The sequence below is a fragment of the Rhinichthys klamathensis genome, unplaced genomic scaffold, assembly GCF_029890125.1.
Source record: "Rhinichthys klamathensis goyatoka isolate OS25496 unplaced genomic scaffold, OSU_Roscu_1.1 h1tg000123l_1, whole genome shotgun sequence".
In the NCBI taxonomy this organism is placed as follows: Eukaryota; Metazoa; Chordata; class Actinopteri; order Cypriniformes; family Leuciscidae; genus Rhinichthys; species Rhinichthys klamathensis.
The window spans coordinates 214448-237252 of record NW_026606660.1 but is presented as its reverse complement, the minus strand read 5'-3'; the positions used below and the strand labels follow the sequence as shown (position 1 = coordinate 237252).

The following is a 22805-nucleotide window of genomic DNA, read 5'->3' as shown; positions in this document are numbered from 1 at the left end:
ACGACATCTTTCTGACAAAGAAGTCATGTTCGCCACTTCACAGATTCGAACTTCCCGGGTCAATAACTCCTCAGCTAAATGTTGTTACTACACAAATGACACCTCTTTTTAATCGTAGTAATGTAGACAAGCAGCTACAACCTAATTTTCCCCAAAACGAGCTTTCCTTCGCAGTGGATAAAATACATTGATCTCTATGCCCAGGCGGCTGAGAGACAGATCCGAAGGGACCGTCTGCAAAGTGCAAACCCCGAAAAGCGTACTACGAAAACAGTCAATAACTTCACTGTAACACACTACTACAGTGTCACCAAATTCAGTTTACACATCACTGCTGGAAGCGTTCGGTACTGCGCCCAAACAAAATCTTACTGAAAGCTCATTTTTTGAGATATCAACCTAAAATTTGAAACACAACTTTTTGGCTTTGATTTTTTTTGTTGCAGTTTTAGAGTCGCCCAGGTTTTGAAAATATATATCTTATATAAAATATGAATAATTAAATTTTTTACATTGTACATTTTCATAAACTCAAACTTCTATAACTTTCGTTTCACTTTCTTAATTTATTTCACTTCTACAAAAATCTGCCAAATGTCTTCTTTAAAACGAGACCAATCTTACGTCTATATTCCAAAGCATTCTTGAATTACAAGCATTTAAGTTCGAAATTTGCATTTTCATGTATATTCAAAAAAAGGGGGGTGACAGTTAACAGGTTAAACGATCCATTTTTTCTTAGTGTGAAGAACATCTTTATAATCTGAAGAGCCTTTCTCCACTTTAAAGAACCTTTTGTGCAATGGAAGATTCCATGGATATTAAGCAACGACACTAAAGAAGCTTTATTTTTAAGAGAGTACAGTCTGTTAAAGTCAACTCTACTTGCCAGATTTCAGAGCCAGTCTACAGACTTTGGGAAATCGGAGTTGTCCAATTACACAGGAAATGTGTGTTTTTGTTTTTTTTTACTTCAGACTGAATCAATCCAGTTGAGGATATGAAACATGTTTGATATTTTGAACCAATTTTACAGCACATGTTTTTATTTGTTGTGCGAGTTGTGTTTGGAAAGTTTGGCAGTGTGTCGTTTAGTGTTTGATGCCCAGATTTTTTCTAGGGTACCTAATAAACAAAATGAAAGTTTTGATTTGCATGGTGATGAGTGCACATGGTAAATCTCAAATAACGCTTTAAATGGGCTTTTTGGCAGGCGTTCCTAATAATGTGTGGGTTTTTTTCATAATTCATGTTTTCAGACGAGGGGATGTGTCTTGTCTGTTTGAGCATGCACAGCTTCAGGGGCTTTTTTAAAATCAACAAAAAACTAACACACACCATTGTCTGTTGCAGGACGTTGGGTGTGTGTGTGTGAGCATTGAATTGGCTAACAACAGGTATGTTTTACACTTGTCACGTGGGCATGATACTGTGCGGCACGGCTGTGTTTTCAGCATGTCTGCTGTGTGCTGTCCCCTTCAGTGAGGACTGACACCGAGCGTTCAGGATGCTGTCGGTTGTGGTCTGTCTGCAGCTGGTACTGGTCTCTGTGTTTATGGTGAGTGAAATACTGCAGTACACTATAACCAATGGTGATTCAGCCAATAAATCACACGTGCTTCACCTTGTAAAGTAGATTACAGCTATGAACCCTGGAACAGAAAAATGTAAATGTTAAGGAAAACTCCCGGTACATGGTGTAAGTGAACAAACCTTACTTTAAATGGGACTTATTATGCAAAATTCTCTTTTACATGCGTAAACAACCGATAATGATAAAAATTTAATATTCCTCTTGAATCCACATAAATCCACTAAAGCAGTGTCTGTAAATACACTGTTCCAGATTTAAGGGGTGGCCGTCACAGTAGTAGCCGTGTGAGTGAGCCGCACATAGTCCGCCATGTTTATATCCTCGCTATAGCACCTATTGATAAGCTCTACGCACAAACTTTACAAATGTTCTGTTTTTGGATGTACAAATGAACATAAGAGTCTCCCGAGACTCCCAGCATCTGAGCCTCTGAAGACACAGTGGATTCATTTTAATAATGAAGGGAATGTGCCGAAGAAATGAGGTAAGTTCCCACATGAGCACCTGTACTAGTTTACAGATGATCATGACGGAATATACTATACTAATCGATAAGTTGAATAAAGTTAACTCCACAACAACTACATAAATTCATCAACTAACCATTCAGAAACGTAACTTCACCCGGAGTCTTTCCATCAGTGTCCGACTCCGGTTCGTACATATAAAGCTGAACACTGACACATTCTCCGGTTTTGTCGTTGCCGGAGTATCCGAAGCCCCTTTCTTCCGGAAAAGCGGCTCATTTGCATGTAAATGTACACACACTTTTGTGCTGCTCTGTATTGGAACCTTTCATACTATGACAGTTTTGCGCTATAAAAGATAATCAATATGTAGCCTATTTATTTTATCTATCATGTCTGTTGTCTTATTAAAAATCTGCACCATGCATTTCAAAAGAAACGTTTTTTTTTTTATAGTGCATACAATTATGTTCATGCAATTATGAAGAACGTTAGAACTCTTGTAACACAAATAGTGATTTTTAATTGCAGTTTTTAAAATCACGATTTTACCAGATGTAGCAGTATGTCTAAACTTACATTGACATTTTATTTTTAGATGTTACGTATATTAACACACACACACGCACACACACACACACAGTTTGTTTGGCTATACTTGTGAGGACATTCCATAGGCGTGATGGTTTTTTATACTGTACAAACTGTATATTCTCTTCCCCTACACTAACCCGACCCCTAAACCTACCCATCACACACACACACACACACACACACACACACACACACACTAAGCCTACCCCTGAACCTATACCCATCACTGAAAACTTTATGCATTTTTACATTTTTAATAAAACACTGCTTTGTATGTTTTTAAAGCCATTTTAAATATGAAGACTCAAGAAATGTCCTCATAAATAATGTTCACGTTGTAATACCAGTGTAAAACCCATGTCATTATAAAAATGTATTATGTAAGTTTATTTAGATAGGGACAGAAATAACATAGATGAACTTTGACAGTAATCTGATGCATGTATCTTAATGTTTTTAGCTATAACTAATTTACAACACTTGTCCCTAGAAGGGCATTTCTGTCCTCACAAGTCACACACACACACACCAGATTGTTTTTATACCAGATTTACATACGAGGACGTCCCTAAAGGGAGGTTTTTAGAGATGTTGTCAAGTTTTGGTCACTTCTGGTTACAAATTTGTCCCCAAAATTTAGTTAAGTAGGTACACACGTTTTAAAGACAACACACACACACACACACACTCCCTTTTTCCATTTATAATGAAGTAGTATGTAGTTAATGTGGTATAGATACTCAAAACTGATCAAGAAAAAAAAATCGACTATCAGATATGCATAAATATCAGCAATATCAGCAGATACTCAAGATTGCGGTGTCTGTATCAGTCATCGGACATTAGAAATCCCTAATCTCAACATTTTCCATTCATTTTACAACCTATTATACTCGAGTGTTGTATATCACAATGAGGTAGATAATATCTCTACTTCATGGCAACTTTACCTTCTTATGTTATTTGATAGAAACATATGATTCCCCACTGTTAATAGCAACCCACTGGAGATGTCTGGGCTGAGTGGAGTCCGTACGGCGAATGCAGTCGCAGCTGTGGCGGGGGGGTGACCGCGAGGACCAGGACATGTGTAACCCAGCGGTGAGTCTTCGCTTCACAAACGCTTCGTGTCATCGAGACTTTTCTTTACTGTACTTCTACTAACACTTGATTTGTGTCACCCAATGGTTATTGAATAGTTTAAAGTCTCCCTGTGGTGAAAATCAAGCTTTTAATGTTGTTTATGTGTCTATGTGGTGTTTTTAATATGCTTTAAGACAAACCATGTGTAAGTTCATAAGTCGACAGCATTGCTGAGTATTTTCTCCTTAAACTGCAGTGAACCAAAGACAGTCTCAAAAACACGGCTTGAAATCGCTGGTGTTTCTGACGTCACAAACGACCTTGTAACCAATCAGATCAACGTGCCGGCGGGCTTTAGCATATCATTAACGGCGAACTAGCAGGGGAGTCTCGAGAGATGCCAAGATATCTCTGTATATTTTTCTGTTGATATGAAAAATCGGGTAGATTTAGCAATAAAACGGGTGTATGATGTATATTACGATGTTATGATGAACTATACGCCTTTCTCCACTGACGTTCTGAGTTGTTCAGAGCGTTTCTGATGATTGTTAGGCGGCAGCTGTCTGACGCTGAGATGCGAACGGGAACATGGTTTGTGTAGCATTAGCAACACATTATTAGCTGTTAATTACCGTTATGTGTACGACGTTGTAAAGAGCGACACCATTGTGCAGCGTTTACTCAGTAAGTTGAGCGAGTGGATCTCTGAGCTGGAGTGAGTGAGTGGAGGCGGGGCTCATTTGCATATTCATAGAACCGCATATACTAAACAGGGAAAGGGTGTAGAGTTACATTCAAGATATTTTAAGGCATGAAGATTTTTTTTAAATGTCATTTTGGTGATCAAAGAGTTTTAAGGGATAAAATGATTGACTACAGGGGGACTTTAACAGTTAACTTGCGTAAGTTCAAGGGTAGAAGAGATATCAAGGGGTTCATAAATAGTGCTTCAAATGTACAGGAGAGAGGGAAGTTATTCTTCTGTGGCTGAAATAGCTGAATGGAGACAATCTAGTTGAAAACTGTAAATTCAGCCATATACCTAGTAGGACTGTCACTTTACGTTCGAAAATAGATTGCACAATCGATCGGACCAACCAACACAAGTTTCGAAAACGAAAATAAGAAATCGATTTTAACTGCCTTTTTTTTCACCAAAAATGTGTTTTAGGTGGACAGATCAACCCAGCACACAGAACATGGAGGATGCTGGACAATAACAATGTCTTTTCTGTTCACCAAATGCTTTTTAATATTCGCTATTACTTCAATGCAAGTGAACAAGCGCGCCGTTATGTGCAGGGCCGGATTAACCATTAGGGCAACTGGGCACTTGCCCAGGGGCCCATGACATCTAAGGGGCCCTGAGCACCAGGGGCGGAGTGGCAATCGGGAGAGTCGGGAGTTCCCCCGGTGGGCCGGTAGTGTTTCGAGGCCGCGAGGGCCGGTCTGATAAAATGTATTCATTGCAAGTTCGCCATGCGCACTTGTGGCCCAAGCGAGGGGAAGAAAAAAAATATTTTAGATAACGGAGCGTATATTTGCACTAAGTGCCTGTCTTTTTACCAAAAAGACGCCCGTGATGGAATAGCTACAACGGCGTAGGTCGTAGCGTGTGAAGTGCGTGAAAGCACCTTTTGATGCGTTCGACCGAGTTCGAATTCGCCTTTTGCCGAACTCTCTCTTCTCCCTTTTCCCTACACATATGAGATGTAAAATGTATAACCTAACATAAAGGTCTCTAGCGTTATATTTGGCCAACGAACTAAAATCGAAACCATGATATGGCTTTGTGCCTTTATAAAACAGCACAAGACTTTAAGAATAGGCATCCTGTGTGTGCTGGGTGATTTAAAGAAAAGTGTGCACTTTGCTCACGCGATCACCATGGTTATCTGGTGTTTTCTCCTAAATAAAAGCTCAAGGGTTTATTTCTTGCAAGTGAAGAAATTAGGACAAAAGTATTTTAATTTTCCTGTATTATAGTGTAATGTAGACTAAAATATACTTTTGAAATATTCATTTTCATTTATAGTACATTTATAGGCTAAATGGATTTTACGTCATAGGAATAATTATATAAATCATTATTACATTATTATAATAATTGTTTGGCATCCTAAAACACCATTGATAATGTAATGTAGACTGAGGCTCTCATAACTAAAAATATGTTTGAGCCCTCTTTATTGTCCTGGTACAAATCAATGCTTTTTCTTTGTTCAACGAGCAGTTCATGGGTTGAAGCTCTTAATTTTGATCTCTCAAAGAGGACGAGATTGATGCATTTAACCTTAAAATGTACAAAATTTTCTTGCGGGGGACCCCGAACCCCCCTAGAGGCACAGAGGTGCACCCAACATAGTTTTACAAATTCCTATGGGAAAGAACGACCATTTAGGAACTTTACTCCAGCATAGTACAACAAAGTTCCTTGTAAGTCAGTAAAACTGTAAATGCCATATTAAAATGTCCTTGGACAAAATATACATTTGGCCTGCCTAAGAGGGGGCCCTACAAGACATTGTGCCCAGGGCCCTCTGAACTCTTAATCCGGCCCTGGTTATGTGTTGCGTAGTGACGTGTGTGTGTGTGTGTTCAAGTAAGCCAGAAATGCGCAGATTCTGCGATACGCTGTATTTAATATATCATGAGGATCACGAGTTGCGTATTTGCTCTAAATCCGCGCAGATTTGTCTTACACGAACTTCCCCAGCAAAGTGAGTAAACACAGAAACACGCCAGATTGGCTCGTGATTTGACAGCGTTTCCCGCCAAAGTTCATTTGTACCCGCATTTGTCGGGTCGAGTGTGTTAATCTCAATCCCTGAATGTTGCGCTCCTGTTTGTCATTGTGCTGAAACTTCACGCCAATAAATCATCAGGACTATTGCAGACTTGTGCGTCTCAAGCGCCCTCTTTACGCTCGTCCTAACGCCTGTTAGGTGTCCGTGGATTTGCCTGTATTTGGTGTTGAAAATGGAAACGTCTTTAGATGGAAAATCGATTTTACAATCGATTCAATGAACACTTATGTCTCAAAAATCGATTAGGATTTTTTCACAAAAGTGACAGACCTAATACCTAGTCAAGGCAGATCAAGGCAGCTGTGTCAGTATTCAGTGTGAGGAAGAGCCTACAATCGAACGTACAAATCATCATCACCCTTACTGATTTTTAGAGAAGCCTCATGGGAACCATGCCTTTCCTCTTGGTGTTTAGTTAAATAACCCCTATTCTCTTTTTCTAAGATATTACTTATTACACTTTTAACTCTTTCCCCGCCATTTACGAAACAACACTTCCCTGCCATTGGTGAGTTATTCCAGCAATCGGTGTGTTCAATGTTATAAGGTAGGGGGCGCTGTTGTGGATCTTCCAAAACAGTATTGTGGATCCAAAAACAAGCAAAGAATAAAATCTGCATAAACCAGAAGGAGCTGTTTAGACACAAGCTAATGTGATCAGCAAACATTCAACAGCATATAAATCTAAATAGCGTAACTTTACTGAGGAAAATGTTGAACCCGCAAAGAGGTTTACGACGTTGTTGGTGGACTCGATCTCTGATAATTCATGTTTTGAATGTTTCTTTTGTTCGTTTTTTTGCTCATTCAAGTATTGATAAAAAAGAATGAAGCTAGAATAAAATGTGTTTTTTTTTTTTTGTAATGATGTTTAAAAGCAGATTACATATTCATACAGAAGTTTTGTGAATATGATCAAAAATTCTGGTGCTGTCTGGCAAGTTAAACAAATAAAACGCTGACGGGGAAAGAGTTAACGTTTCCATAAACAACCTTTAACATTCATGGAAACTTTCAAATGCACAAAAGGTTCTTTATAGTGGACAAAGTTTCTTTAGATTATTAAAATATTCTAAGGGAAATTGTTTCTTTTAAGAACTGCTGAAAGATTCTTTAGGGAACTCGAAACGCTTCTTCTATGGCATTCTCGGTTCATCTTACAAAAGTAACATGCTATGTCTCCTTTGGCACACACACTGGTTTAGTCAAGTATGCAAGGTCAAGTATGCACCGTCTTTAAGTGGAACGTGTTACATTGCACAATTATGTGTTTGAGCGATAGGGATTTGGCTGGGGAAAGTCTTCAACAGGACATTGAGAGCTTTGGCCATAAATCTGGGTGTTGGAATCTGGTCTGCTTGTTCTGTCTTGCATTTTACTCTGGGAATGGCGCTCATGAAAACATGGCAGATTGTCTATCAACTTACCACTCTTCTTTAAATGATTTTCCCAGCCCAAATTGAGTTAAATGATACTTTTCTGGTCTAATACACACCCTTGCACCATTGCCCATGCCTATAGAAACTGAACAACACAAACATATTCCTACCAGTCAGAATCTGTTGTGATTTATTGGAAGGAAGTTGTTATGCATGGATGATGCATTGAGGAATCTAACAATCTAGAGTTTCCCAGAAACAGTTTTGACATCGGTAACTTGCGAGAAATCTGAGCTCATAAGTACACTTCTCGCTCAAGACTAAAACGTCCCCCTGGGGCGATCTTTCTGGGACTTTCAGACATCTCTCTTCCAGCTTGGTGCAAGTCTCGCCGGGAGAGTGAATCAGGCACCACACCCTGCCTTTTCCTTGCACAGTATTACTGTCTGTAATACATGTGCTGACTTAACATCTAGAAATACTGGAAACTCCATGTATCCGCTCATTAATAATGTGTGAGTGTGGAAGAACAGGATGACTCCTCTCTGAAACAGACAGGTTGAGATGTAGTGAAGCAGACCTTGTTGTGTCTCGGAAGAGATTGAGGCATCAGCCCTCAACACACACCCATAAGCACTTGTTATGATCTCTGTGCATTTGTGTGTCTGTGTGTCTGTGTGGGTGTGTGCTTCTTTTGCAAGGGTGTGTGTTTTTATGCGTCCTTAAGCCCCGTACACACCGGGACGAATATTTGCGCGCGTTATTCGTCAGCGTTTTTTCAACGCGTTTTTTTGTGTTCACACCCAAGCGATTTCCGCTGACGATGAGCCGAGTGAACATGCAAATTCATTCCCTGAAATTAGATGGCGCTTAATGTAAAACAGAAATAGTCCTATTTTGTAGTCGCTGTCGTGTTTGTCATATAGTTCTTTATGTTCCGACAGCAACGAGACCAGCAGCTCTACATTCATCTTGCCTTGCATCTTCCTCGTCTTATTTCTTCCCGGCAGTGTATACCATAGATATCCATAATAAAGGCCATATTTGGCCAGCAGCGCGGACGAGACATCTAGCCTTTATTATGGATATCTATGGGTGTAGCCTTTATTATATGATATCTATGGTAGACGCTACTTGGCGCATCTTCTTTGCCGTCACGTATGTGTGCTCAGCAAGACCGTTTTGTGTTTGAGCGCCCCCAAGTTGTGTTTTACTGTAAGTTCAGAAGCTCCAGACACGTGAGCAAAAGCGCCAATCTCATTGGTCGGATAGTTTTTGACGCGGCGCGCCAAACCAAAAAAACGAACCCGAGGCGTTTAAAAAAAAATTACACTTTTACTCGTGGCGTTTTTCGTGTCGGTGTGCACACACACATTGGCGCCCTTTGTTTAGTCACGAGGCGTTAAACGTCGGCGAATATCGCGCCTGAAATTCGTCCCGGTGTGAACAGGCCTTAAGACGTGTCAATGATATTAGACACTGATATTTTAGGGTGTTTTCACAATTTGGGGGTCTTAAAGGCATTTAAAGTCCAAATGAGGCATTTTGAGTATGGTTCACTTAAAGTCCCCCTGTGGTGAAAATCAAGATTTTAATGGGGGTTTTTATGTCGATGTGCAAACCACGTTTAAATTCATAAGTCGACAGCATTGCTGAGTATTTCCTCCTTAAAACTGCAGTGAACCAAAGACAGTCTCAAAAACACGGTTTGAAATCGCTGGTGTTTCTGACGTCACAAACGACCTTGTAACCAATCAGATCAACGTGTGATCGTCAACCAGTGGATCTCTGAGCTGAGTGAGTGAGTGGAGGCGGGGCTCATTTGTATATTCATAGAACGCGTATACTAAATGAGGCAAGGGTGTCGAGTTACATTCAAGATATTTTAAGTCATGAAGAATTTTGTTTTCAAGGAAAAAAAGTTTAAATATGTCATTTGGGTGATTAAAGATGAGTTTTAAGGGATACAATTATTGACTACAGGGGGACTTTAAGTCTGCAGTGTGGTTCACCTATAACGTGCATCATGTTGTGATATATAGTCAAGGCCAATCTTATCAGCTGATATTTAGCAATTTTGAATCACCAGCATCAGCCGATATGTTTTCCGCTTGGCCAAGAAGTGTTGTGAGTGGGACTTTTATTTTGACAACGCTGTGCCATCTCTGTAGTCCTTTGTAGTGTTCACTGTTAATCGCCTGTTATCGTCCCCAGGTGTCTCTAGTTTCCATATTAGCCTTTGTGTATTTATTTATACCCATGTATTTTGTGCTTGGTCAGTCCTTTTTTGTTTATATTTCATGTTTTTGTTTCTTTAAATGACCCGTTTCCTGGCTTTTTGCTTTGCTCTTTTCATTCTGCACTTTGAGCCCGCCCTCTTATTACAGATATTTACTATCGTTAAATTAAATAGTGTGATATATATTGTGATATATATACATATATATATTGTGTAACCACCCTGCTTTTTAAATAAATCAGCATCGGCCATCAAAAAGTCTATCAGTCAACCACTAATCATGAACACACAGCGCAACAGGATCTCTTTATTTTCAAATTTGCATAATGGCAAATATTTTTGAAGTGAAGGTTTAATCAGACTGCCTTAAAACAGTTTTCCCGTAAGAGTGAAAACACCTGATCTGCATGTGATGTGTGTGTATCCACAGGACTGATGGGGGTCACCGCTGTGTGGGTCCAGAGAAGTCCTATCGCTCATGTAATATCCAGGTACACACTGAAAGCTCTTCTGCTCAATGACCCTTGTGCCTGAAGGAAATCAAAGCTTATACCTGATCAATTAATGGCATTGATATATTTGAGGATTTAATCTTTTGTAGCATTGTTGATTTTTTTTTTTGTCATCATTAATATTTACACTATATGGTTCAAAAGTTTGGGGTCAGGAAGATTGTTTTTTAAAAGGCTCACCAAGGCTGTATTTATTTAATAAAAAAATAATCTTGTAATATATGATTACTATTTAAAATAGCTGTTATATAGTAAACTAATTTATTCCTGTGATCAAAGCTGAATTTTCAGCATCATTACTCCAGTCTTCAGTGTCACATGATCCTTCAGAAATCATACTAATATGATGATTTGCTGCTCAAGAAACATTTTTGATTATAATCAATGTTGAAAACGGTTGTGCTGCTTCATATTTTTGTGGATACTGTGATATTCTTCATTTTAAAGAATTCTTTGATAATTAGAAAGATTAAAAAATTATATATGAAATATAAATAGAATTATAAATGTCTTTACTTTCATTTTCGATATATATAATAATGCTCGCTGATTAATTTTTTTTTTTTTTTTTTTTTAAATATCTTTCTGACCCCAAACCTTTGAACGGTAGTGTATGTGATCTGAATTATCTGAGTTATCAGGACTGTCCCGAGGGTTCCCGGGATTTCAGAGAAGAACAGTGCTCTCAGTTCGACGGCACTGATTTCCAAGGAAAGCGCTACAAATGGCTGCCATATTATGGTGGTATGTACAGACAGGAAGTGATGTTGTGTCAGGGCTGAAAAACGAAAAAAAATAATTATGGAATATTGTACAACTGTAAGTTTAGCAGAATGTTCATCCTGCTTTTTACTTTTTCTATATAATGACATACAGTGACCAGGAACTGGAAATCAGCAAACGCACCGTTTAAAATAGTGATGCACCGAAATGATTTTCATTTACCCGGAAAACCAAATCCGAATATAAGGTTAAATGAATAAATAATTAATTAATTACATTTATTTAATAATCAGCACTCAAATATATATATACATATGCACATAAGACAGTTTACTTCTTAGGGACTATTCGTTATTTATGTAAGGGGCCACCGGAGGAGATTTGAGATCTGTAGTCAAAAAAGACTTGACCCTCCCTTCGCCAGCAATAATTTTTTCTATGACCCTCCAAAATGATTGTGAAAAAAGGCACGACCCTCCCCGATAATTTATTGATTACTTCTGTCCTGGTTTGCGCTTGGCAAAGATGTTCAGATATCAATTCCACGATAAACGACTAAACACCTGCTTTCTCATCTTGCTAGGGCTGTAACGATAGACCAAACCTACAATTCGGTTCGTATCACGATTTTTGATTTGAAAAAAAAATAGATTTATTACACATACATTAAATTATGAAGACAACAGGTTAAGTAAAAATATAATGAATATGTAACATTGTGTGACATATTGGGCCCTATTTTAACGATCTAAAACGCAAGTGTCAAGCGCAAAGCGCAAGTAACTTTGTGGGCGGATCTCGGCGCTGTTGCGATTTAACCGGCGGGATAAATGACTCTTGCGCTCGACGCAAATCTAAAAGGGGTTGGTCTGAAGTAGCTTCATTATTCATAGGTGTGGTTTGGGCGTAACGGGAAACAAACCAATAAGAGCGTCATATCACATTCCCTTTAAGAGCATGATGAACGAGGTGCGCTTGTTCCATGGCGCAATACTATTATAACGGCGCATTTGGCGCGCTTCAGAATCGGTTCACAGCCGAGGAGATCGATGTTCTCGTCAGGGCCGTAAAAGAAAGAGAAGTGACATTGGGGACGGGACAAACCCACCCAAATTAGCTTCGGTTAAACATGCATATAATAATTTGGGTAAATGTGTAAGCTTTATGCCTATTTTTCCCATCGTCATGGACACAACAATGATTTCCCTCGTGTTTAAATAGTTTTCCTTATAATAATGTATCATTTGCAAAAAGTAAAATGCATCTGTGTAGATGAGAGAATCATCTACAGTGTATGCCCGTTGTTCACACTCTGTATTATGGCCAAGCATGCGCGCTTAAAATAGCATCTGAATGTACGCGCAACACGCCACTGACTTTAGACTAGGTTTTTTCTGGTCAGTGGCGCAATTGTTTTCTGGAACTGCACAATAGCACCAGGGATTGTTTGCGCCGGAACACACCTCCTTTTCTGCGCTGAACCGCCCAGGGAGCGCAAGTTCATTCCCTAGTTGCCGGCGTGCGTCTGTGGAGGGAAAAGTCCACTTTGCACGGGTGCAAAATACGAATGATACATGCGTCAGTGTACAAAGTCAATTGCGCTGGGTGCAAGATAGGGCCCAATGTTTACAAGTTGTTTTATTGACATCTCTCTGTGGATGAAACTGTGGTTAAGCGATTACATGAAACATGATACATTTGAGTAAGTTGTCCTGTATCTTTCAGCATTTCTTCTGATGTTCCTTCATGTTTATTTGCTTCTGTAACTAGTAATAAAGAGGAAGTTGTCCTGTATCTTTCAGCATTTCTTCTGATGTTCCTTCATGTTTATTTGCTTCTGTAACTAGTAATAAAGAGGAAGAGATGATCGGTTCACGAGCCGCTTGAACTGAGGCGCTACGGCGATCTGTCACCACACATTAAAGAGCCACTAAACTACATTTATTGTTTGAATTTCATGATAAAATAAATTGACGAAATTTGAAAGATGAGTCTTTGTTTCATATCAAAAGTAACAAAGCATAAAGCTTATTGCGATTATTGGAAGTCAGGCGCAACAAATAATGTTTACTGAAGTTTTGTTCACGCATCAATTGAAAACAGTGTAGACTCGATCTCGGTTCATCAAAATGAAGATTGTTTAAAATCGAGAAATCGATATCAGCCCTAGCATCCACACAGCTGACATGTTTACCTGTTGTTGAAGCTTATTAATGCTGTTCTCAAAACAGACACTGACTGAATAAAAAATTAAATAAAATGTACTAAAATAGTGTTTTATCTTTATGATGTTTTAGCTCTGTGAAAGTATTCTGTACAGGTGACGGTGCTGATGTTCAGCTGTGTCTTTGTTCGCCTGTTCAGGAGACAATCCTTGTGAGTTGAACTGCATTCCCAGAGGAGAGAGTTTCTTCTTCCGCCAGAAGTCGGCTGTGGTGGACGGCACACCCTGCCACCCCGGAGCAAAGCACATCTGTGTGGACGGGCTCTGTAAGGTTAGCAATCCTCCAGGACACTTAGCATGAGCACTTATTTTAACTTACTTTTACATTCATGCATTTAACAGACACTTTTATTTAAAGCCACTTACACAAGAGGAAAAATAGCAATTCATCAAAGAGCCAATAATAAGCGTAATAACAATGGCAGCTACCTGAGTGCAGAGCAAATCTAATTTTTTGGTCAATTTGTTTTTAATTTATCATAATGTCACAGTTATGTTTTGTTTGGACTTTGTTTTCGTTTGCAGTGTTTTCTGCCTCAGTTTTTTGTCAAGGTTATTCATCTGAATTTGTCATTTGGTTCAGCTGTGTTCACCTCATTACCCAGCGTATATCCACCTTATTCCTGACGAGCTTACTGGGTTTTGAATTATGGGCGGCACTTCCGGTTTGGGGAACTTCCATTCAAAAAGGCTAAAACGAATCATTTCAAATCATAAGGTTGCTCTACAAATAAAGCTGATCCGTCAGTTTGACTGGATGAGCTGTCAGTTTTCCTTCATGATTTATTTTCAGACATCATGAGAATAACGTTATACTTGGTATTTTAACGTGACATGATATAACAAGAAAATCTACGGCGAGAGCTCTTTTCAGTCGCTGCTTTCTTTTCCTCATGATGATTTTCTTTTTTCCTTTGCAATCCGCTGTAAAAGTAGGACAACATATGAAAAAGGACAACATATGCGGCACATTTGTGGTCTGTTCTCCCGAATTTAATTTACGATATTCCATTAATAATTCACTGGAATGCACGAAGAATCTCTCGTTATTCTCCTCAAATCCTCACGTCACTTTCCAGGTTTGTTTTCACAGGTAAATGCAATTTATAATCTGTCAAAATGACGGAAATCACTTTGATATAGTGTCACGTAATACTGAAGTTAATGAACATTTTTGATTAAGGATTGTTATACAATACAGATATATATATATTTGCCTACTATAGTATAACCAAAGACTCGCGCTTTTGGGGCTATTTGGTCTGTTGAAAGTGCCTTGTTGATTCTTTTACACTTTTAAATTTCCTTTTAATGTTCGATGGTTTGAAGGGTGAGTCGATTAATGTCATCTCATTGTGACACTTTTTTAACGTATTGCGTTCGTAGAGCGAGCCTTTCACTAATTGTTTACAGCTTAACGGAAGTTACACCCATAATTCGCGCAAAGCGTCATGGGGTGTAGGAATAAGGTGGATAATTTGTAGTGTTTTCACTTTTGAGTTGTCCGGTGTCATCTATGTTTGACTTGTGTTGCTCCATTCTCCTGGAATATATTGTGGATACTATTGAACTCTGTTTAAGACTCTGAACCTTCATCTTCCTGCATTGATACAGCGCAAGTTTGTGACACAAAGGGCCCTATTTTAATGATGCACATGGTCTAAAGTGCAGGGCGCAAGTGCCCTTAGGGCGTGTCCGGATCCACTTTTCCAAGTTTAACGACGGGAAAAATGGTCGGCGCTTCCGGCGGATGGTCTAAAAGGGTTGTCCCTATTCTCTTAATGAGTAATGGGTGTGTTTTGGGCGTAACGTGCAATAAACCAATCAGAGTCTCATCTCCCATTCCCTTTAAAGCCAGTTTTGCTCGCGCCGTGGCGGATTCACTATTTACATGGAGGAGTTTACAAGCGGAAAAACTGAACGCGTATCCAGAGAGGAAATGGATCTGCTCGAGGTTAATGAGATTGTATTTGTTCTGTATGGACATATATAGTATTGGTTTTATTTGTGCCCTTCTTAAATAGTTTTAAATTTGATTTTAAAAACCTTGCAGATACACTGAAGACAGGGAACAGTGAAAACGTGAACTTTCTTTATTGCCTCAAAAAACAACGTAAGAGCCTTTAATTGCCTGTTTGAGATTTCTTCGTGAACTAGATGGACGTGTAGTTCAACAATAGAACTTTGTTAAAAAGCGCAGCCTCAAAACAATATCCCTGTATTTTGCCTTGACTGTGAAGGGTGTGATCTGAGAACTATTGCTCTGTCTTTCTTCAGCGTCTCGGCTGCGATAACATGCTGGAGTCGCCCCAGGAGGAGGACCCCTGTTTACAGTGTGGAGGGAATGGACAGTCATGCAATATAGTCAAAAACAGTTTCTCAATGCGCAACCTGCCCAAAGGTAAACTCACCCAAGACCCAACGCATTTGGAGCTATATATATACAAATATGCCTTAAAAAGTAGTTTTACCCCCTACTTACAGGTTACAATCAAATGTTCATCATCCCTGTTGGCGCCACCACTATCAGCATCAAGGAAACTGTACCAACACGCAATTACCTTGGTGAGTGTTTGTGAATACGGTCCTAATCCTAAACTTTTCATCATCAGCATCAACCTTTTTATCATTACATTTTGCCTCTAATAGCAATCAAGAACCTACGTGGTGAGTACTACCTTAATGGACACTGGGCGATCGATTTCTCTCGAGCCGCACCCATTGCTGGCACCGTGCTGTATTACCAGAGGGGAACAGAAGGGGAAAAGACCCCCGAGGTCATCACTGGCCGTGGGCCTACAACTGAGCCTCTAGTGATAGAGGTGAGAGTCAGTTTAACCCTCTGGTGCTCTTTGCGTGTCTATCAAAAATTACTTTTTTTTTTGTCCATGAAATGAATGTACTATAGCCTAGAAATCTAGACGCACCCTAGCGGCAGCAAAAATTATTTTGCAGCCAGTGTGGTCTAGCAACTCTCCGTTGGCTTTCGAAGTGGAAAAACCAAACTCTGGTCAGGCCAATCATATCGTGTGTAGAGTTGGTGGGCGGGCTTAACACAATGACGGCAGAGTTGTGACGGTTCTGCGTGATTTCCATGGGTGATTTCCCTGCTACTTGAAAACAAAGAAGATGCTGCTGGCGAACAGCGGTCTTTCGAAACGGCTTTGGCCGCGACTCTGGAGGACTTGGAGTTAAGAGAACATAACTTAAGTCATTCCTAAAAAAGGAAGATGTGTTCGGAGTTTTGACGACCGGATACGGCAAAAGTTTAATATATCAACTAGCTCCGCTGGTGGGAAAACGCATGGGACTCACACAGCCACAGCCGTTCGTTGCTCTGATTGGTTGTAGCGCTGTCCTATTGCGTGCCGAGGGATATTGAAAGACAACCGTTTATCCCGCCCCTCAGATTGAGGCATGCCAATTGTGAGTTCCCAGACCTAACATCTTGATGTAGGTCTGGCTTGCCAGGCTAAATGTACTATATTTTAGTTTAAAGAGGCTATATGCGTTTTTCTGAAATTTAAACTCGCGACTGACACCTGTGGCCAAAAAACAGAACTGCTCTTCCTTTCTGCTCACTCTCACAGCGCGCGCTCGTACGTGCACACTTCACTAACAGCATTTACAAGTGAACTGAAAACAACACAGTGCTATTTCAATCACGTATTACCTTTTCAGAAGAAAAAAAGCCATTTCTGGGTCACTTCGTATTCCCAACACAGATCTGAGCTCCCTCCAAGGCTCAAATGCGAAGCCGATGTCCACTCTAGTCCTTGCTCGGCGCTGGTTGCTCTCAATCTTCGATCTTTTTCGGCCACTTGTCAGGGGTTTAACTTTTTTAGTCTTATGTGGAGTTACTGTTGGTTGTCCTGGGTCTCTTCTGTGTATTCGCAAAATCCATTGCACTGCTTGCGAGTGTAGGCTACTTGCTGACTAGCGGTGGTGGCAGAGTGATCTGAAACGTTTAACATGAACGCGTTTGACGTCACATCCGCAGACAGCGCGGGAAAAATTCGACCCGACAGAAAATAGCTAAAATAGGATACAGGCTTATAGGTGCACCCAATGTGAGCGGACAAGGTGTCAGTATGCTCATCAGGAGATGTTTAAGTCATAAATGGTAAAATAAAAAGTCTATTGTTACGTTTATTTTGGGGAAAAAGTTCCATATAGCCCCTTTAATATTTTTTTATACTAAATTATATTTACGCTATATTTATATTCCATTTATTCACTTTTTGAGCATAAACCTGAAAATTAAATCTCCAACTTAAAATGTTGTAAATCTTAAATGCTTTAGAGCACAAACTTAAGTTTGATCTCTTTTCAAAGACGACACTTGAAAGATTATTGCTGAAGTGAAAAAAGTTTACTCTAAAACTGCAAGAAAATTAAAGCCGTACATGTTGAGTTGTGTTCCGAATTTGAGCTCGACATCTAAAAAAATTAGCTTTCAATAAGATTTTGTTTGGCTGCAGTACCAAAAGTTTTCACTAGATGAAATTTGTCTCCCGTTAATTTCCAATTCGCTCATTTTTGACCGCGAGGAGAACAAGTGTGACTATTTCTTTCAGGACCATTTAACTTTTTCGAATCATGTCCATGATTGTTTTTGTCTTCACATAGCAAGTGCTAAAACCTTTACCAAGTAAAAAATTAAATAAAAAATATAGCTGCGAGCAGCGATTACGGGCCCAAGCCGGTGGCACCGCAACCCCGGTGCCTTTAGTTACCTAAAGGCACCGGAGTGGCGGTGCCGCCGGCTTTGGCCCTTCATCGCTGCTCGCAGCTATATTTATATATATATATATATATATATATATATATATAAACAAGCCGGTGGCACCGCCACCCCGGTGCCTTTAGGGTTACTGTGCATGACGGGCAATATCGTAACTCCGCTTTGACCTTTGAGAAGATGTGTGCTGTAGAGCTTGCATTGGTGTGGGCTCTGCAAAAGTGTGCATTGAGGGCACATATCAACCACAAAGTATGCGTGAGCAACCTTCTGAAACCTAAAATGAAAAATGAGACACCCTACGGTCTCATGGACTTAATGCACACATGAAATAAGTACACAAGTTTGAAAGTTATATGAAGTGTGCCAAGACAGAATATTACTTGCCTGATCTGATTAGAAAAATAGTTGGTGTGTGTGTGTGTTTGTGTGTGTGTGTGTGTGTGTGTGTGTGAGGCGTGATTGAACAATGTAGACATAAAAACATACCCCGTCCTTTTGTTCATACAGGACATTATTCAAACTGCAAAGTGTTTACTTATATTTGTGTACAATCACAATAAAACACAACATTGTGCTTTTGTCAAACTGTAAACTACAACTGTCACCCAACCGAAATCTCTTACACACACACACACACACACACACACACATAGTTTAAAAGCAAAAAAAATCTTTTGGACATTCATCATATTGCATTGGTTTTCATTTATTGTCCTCGATCAGAGCCCTAATCTGTTTATTTTTTCAGTTACACATTCTACATTGATTAAAAAAGAAAAATCAAATGTGTTTTTATTTTATACATAAATAAATAATCTATCATTCAGATGAGAATAAAGTTAGTGTTAGTTCAAATTTTAAGGAAAACAAATATATGATCTGAAATATAGCACATTCATTTATAATTCATTCAGGTTCAATTACCAAACATACAAATCTCAATGTAATTTAAAGCAAACAATACATTTAAAATACATGGGTTGTATGCTATTTTTTTTTATATAAAAAGATATATATCCAAAAAGACAAGGCCTAAACTTTAACAAGGGTTAAACAATCACTGTAACAGACACAATCACACACACACACACACACACACGTCAAATCACTTACATTTTAGATGCAATATTGACTTTTTTTTCTGTTTCAGCAGCGAAAATAGTTAAACAAAGATCACAGCAGAACCATCAAGCATCTCACAGCAACGCGTTCTCATTACTGATTCAGCATTTTGAACGAATCGGTTGACTCAAAGATTCAACGACCAATCCATAATCTGTCTCATTCATGAATGACTCAGCCGTTCGAACGAATCGTTTGAACGAATGAATCAATGACTCGCTCATTAAGACGGTCGCCTAGCGACACCTAATGACGGTTTAGTGATATTAAAAGTATCATTCTTTCCAACGATTGTTAATTAACTCATATTTGAAACATAAGCTATATATATATATATATATATATATATATACACACATATATATACACACACATATATATACACAAAAATAAAATAAAAACACATTTGAAGCGTGTTTGCTTACTAAATTGTGAGCGGAACGAAAGTTGCAGCAAATATCAGCAACAGGAGTCAAATTTCATTAATCACGAGAGTGAAGAGCTGACTGAAAAGATGATGACGGAATAGGCTATTTTATGTAAAAGCCCCTATTTAAGCGAATCTATCATTGTACTCTTTTGTTGTTGTGTTTTCCGTGAAAAATAATAGACTATTGAACTCACAATTCAAGCAATCGGCCCCGTTATTGCACTAATTTTAAAGTGACACTAAAAAGTATGCGGCTGCACTGGCATTCATAATGGTGCGCGTCCATGGCGACGAGCGAGCAGAACAGAGCGAACGTTTTTTAGTTCATTCCTACTTCCATAGGAATTCCCTCAAGCGCTCTGCAAGCGCAACCCTTATCAATGTCCGTGTGGACGTCCGTATTTAAAAGCTCTCGGTCCTCAGTCACATGCTTGCCAAATATATGTATAAATATCATTTTGGACACAAGAGGGCAGTATGGCCCTATGTATAATTTTGTATAATAACTATCAATCGAAGAGCCCCTCCCCACACAGACACACACACACACACAGTTCGCCCGCGCCTCTCTCTCACACGCACACACACACACACACACACACACTCCAGCATTGCAATCTTGAGATCGCAGCTTGTTCATTATGCTGCGTTCACACCAAACTTTTATACTCTTTTGTTGTTGTGGTTTCCATGAAGAATAATAGGCTATTGAACTCACAATTCAAGCAATCGGCCCCAGAAAAGGCGCTAATTTTAAAATGAAACTAACGGCTGCACGGGCATTCATAACGGTGCGCGTCCACGGCGATGAGCGAGCAGAACTTCCATAGGAATTCCCTCGAGCGCTCTGCACGTGGCCATTATCAATGTCCCGTATTTAAAAGCTCTCGGTCCTCAGTCACATACCAAATATATGTATAATGTATATATAAATATAATTTTGGACACAAGAGGGCAGTATGGCCCTATGTATAATTTTGTGTTTAAACTAAAAGAGCCCCTCCCCCCCCCTCCCCACACAGACACACACGAATGGCAGGGTGCATTCTCTCTGTCAGAGGGAGAGGGAGAGAAAATTCTCAGAAACATCCACATTCAAACCAAAATATCTGACTTCCTCTTGGTCTGAGCTAATGACAGTTAATTAGAAAGTTGTCCGGCTTGATCTGAACCATATGCATACCTGTGTCTGTCGAGTTTCATGCAATTTCAAGCATGCTAAGAGTCTCAAAAGCATCAAACAAGAATATTAAAGTTTGATGTGTTGCCACGGCAACAGTATCTAAGATATCAATAATCCTTTCACAGGTCTACATCTGGCGTGTGTTTACATTATACACATAAAGTTTGAAGCAAATCGGGTAAAAATAAGAGGGTGATTTCAAAGCATTTAGGAAGTGACACACTTCCTGCTGCCAGTTGGTGGCGCTATAACTTTGACTCACAATAGTCACATCCATGTGATCGGGCTCTTACAACGAACACACTGTTGAAGTTTCATCAAGATCAGTTAATGTATGCAGTAGTTATGACACACTTCCTGTTTCACGTTTCTCGCCATAATTTTGTTTCCTCGCCACGGCCAAACCGTTCGAGATATCAAAAATCCCCTCGCAAACTTTCATCCTCAATGTCTTGACTTCATGCTGACCGAGTTTCGTGCCGTTTGTTTGAATTCTCTAGGAGGAGTATTTCACATTCCATTGCGTGTGTTTTACCAACAACCCTAAATAGCCGACTTCCTGTTGGGCTGGGGTAAAAAGTAAGAGTGTGAAGTATATATGAAACGAGGAGATCTACATGTGTACCGAGTTTCATATTATTACATGCAAGCGTGTTTGATTTATGGACCATGTTTTCGGACCCCGTTCCAGGGGGCGCTGTCGAGCCCCCCTGCCACGCCCGGGTACCATCTTCAGCCCGGCCCTGATGGCCGCGGGTTCTGACATGTGTGCAAAGTTTCAGGAGTTTTTGAGCATGTTAAGGCCTCCAAAAGTGTCCAAAAGGTAGTAAAAAAATAATAAGAAGAATAATAAAATATAGCTGCGAGCAGCGATTACGGGCCCAAGCCGGTGGCACCGCAACCCCGGTGCCTTTAGTTACCTAAAGGCACCGGGGTGGCGGTACCACCGGCTTTGGCCCTTCATCGCTGCTCGCAGCTATATTTATTTATATATATATATATATATATATATATAAAGCCGGTGGCACCGCCACCCTGGTGCCTTTAGGGTTATTGTGCACGACGTGCAAAAACGTAACCCTGCTTTGACTGTCGAAAAGAAGTGTGCTGTAGAGCTTGTATCAGTGTGGGCTCTGCAAAAGTGTGCATTGAGGGCACATGTCAACCACAAAGTATGCGAGAGCAACCTTCTGAAAGGTCAGGTCTACATCCAGGTCTACATCTGCCGTGTGTTTACATCATAGTAGTGAAGTTTGAAGCAATCAGGTGATTTCAAAGCTTTTTGAAAGTGACAGACTTCCTGCTGCCAGTTGGTGGCGCTATAACCGGGGTGGCGGTGCCGCCGGCTTTGGCCCTTTCATCGCTGCTCGCAGCTATATTTATATATATACACACACACACACACACACATATATATACATATATACATAAATATATATATATTGTTTTTTTAAGAGACAAGACAGAATATTACTTGCCTGATCTGATTAGAAAAATAGTGTTTGTGTGTGTGTGTGTGTGTGTGTGTGGCGTAATTGAACAATGTAGACATAAAGACATACTCCGTCCTTTTGTTCATACAGGACATTATTCAAACTGCAAAGTGTTTACTTATATTTGTGTACACTCGCAATAAAACACAACATTGTGCTTTTGTCAAACTATAAACTCTTGTCAAACTGTAAACTACAACTGTCACCC

General features: G+C 39.6%; 1 protein-coding gene across 1 annotated transcript in view; it reads left to right on the top strand.

The window, feature by feature from the left end:
* The first annotated feature begins 1465 nt into the window (after window positions 1–1465).
* The window catches only part of paplna (papilin a, proteoglycan-like sulfated glycoprotein), a 118239-nt gene continuing 96899 nt past the window's right edge, over window positions 1466–22805 (top strand). The window contains exons 1-8 of the mRNA XM_056255847.1: window positions 1466–1558; window positions 3653–3756; window positions 10597–10657; window positions 11320–11422; window positions 13766–13896; window positions 15903–16026; window positions 16110–16190; window positions 16275–16447. Coding sequence (XP_056111822.1) covers window positions 1508–1558; window positions 3653–3756; window positions 10597–10657; window positions 11320–11422; window positions 13766–13896; window positions 15903–16026; window positions 16110–16190; window positions 16275–16447 — 828 coding nt within the window. The 5' untranslated portion in view covers window positions 1466–1507. The remainder of the gene's footprint in view (window positions 1559–3652; window positions 3757–10596; window positions 10658–11319; window positions 11423–13765; window positions 13897–15902; window positions 16027–16109; window positions 16191–16274; window positions 16448–22805) is intronic.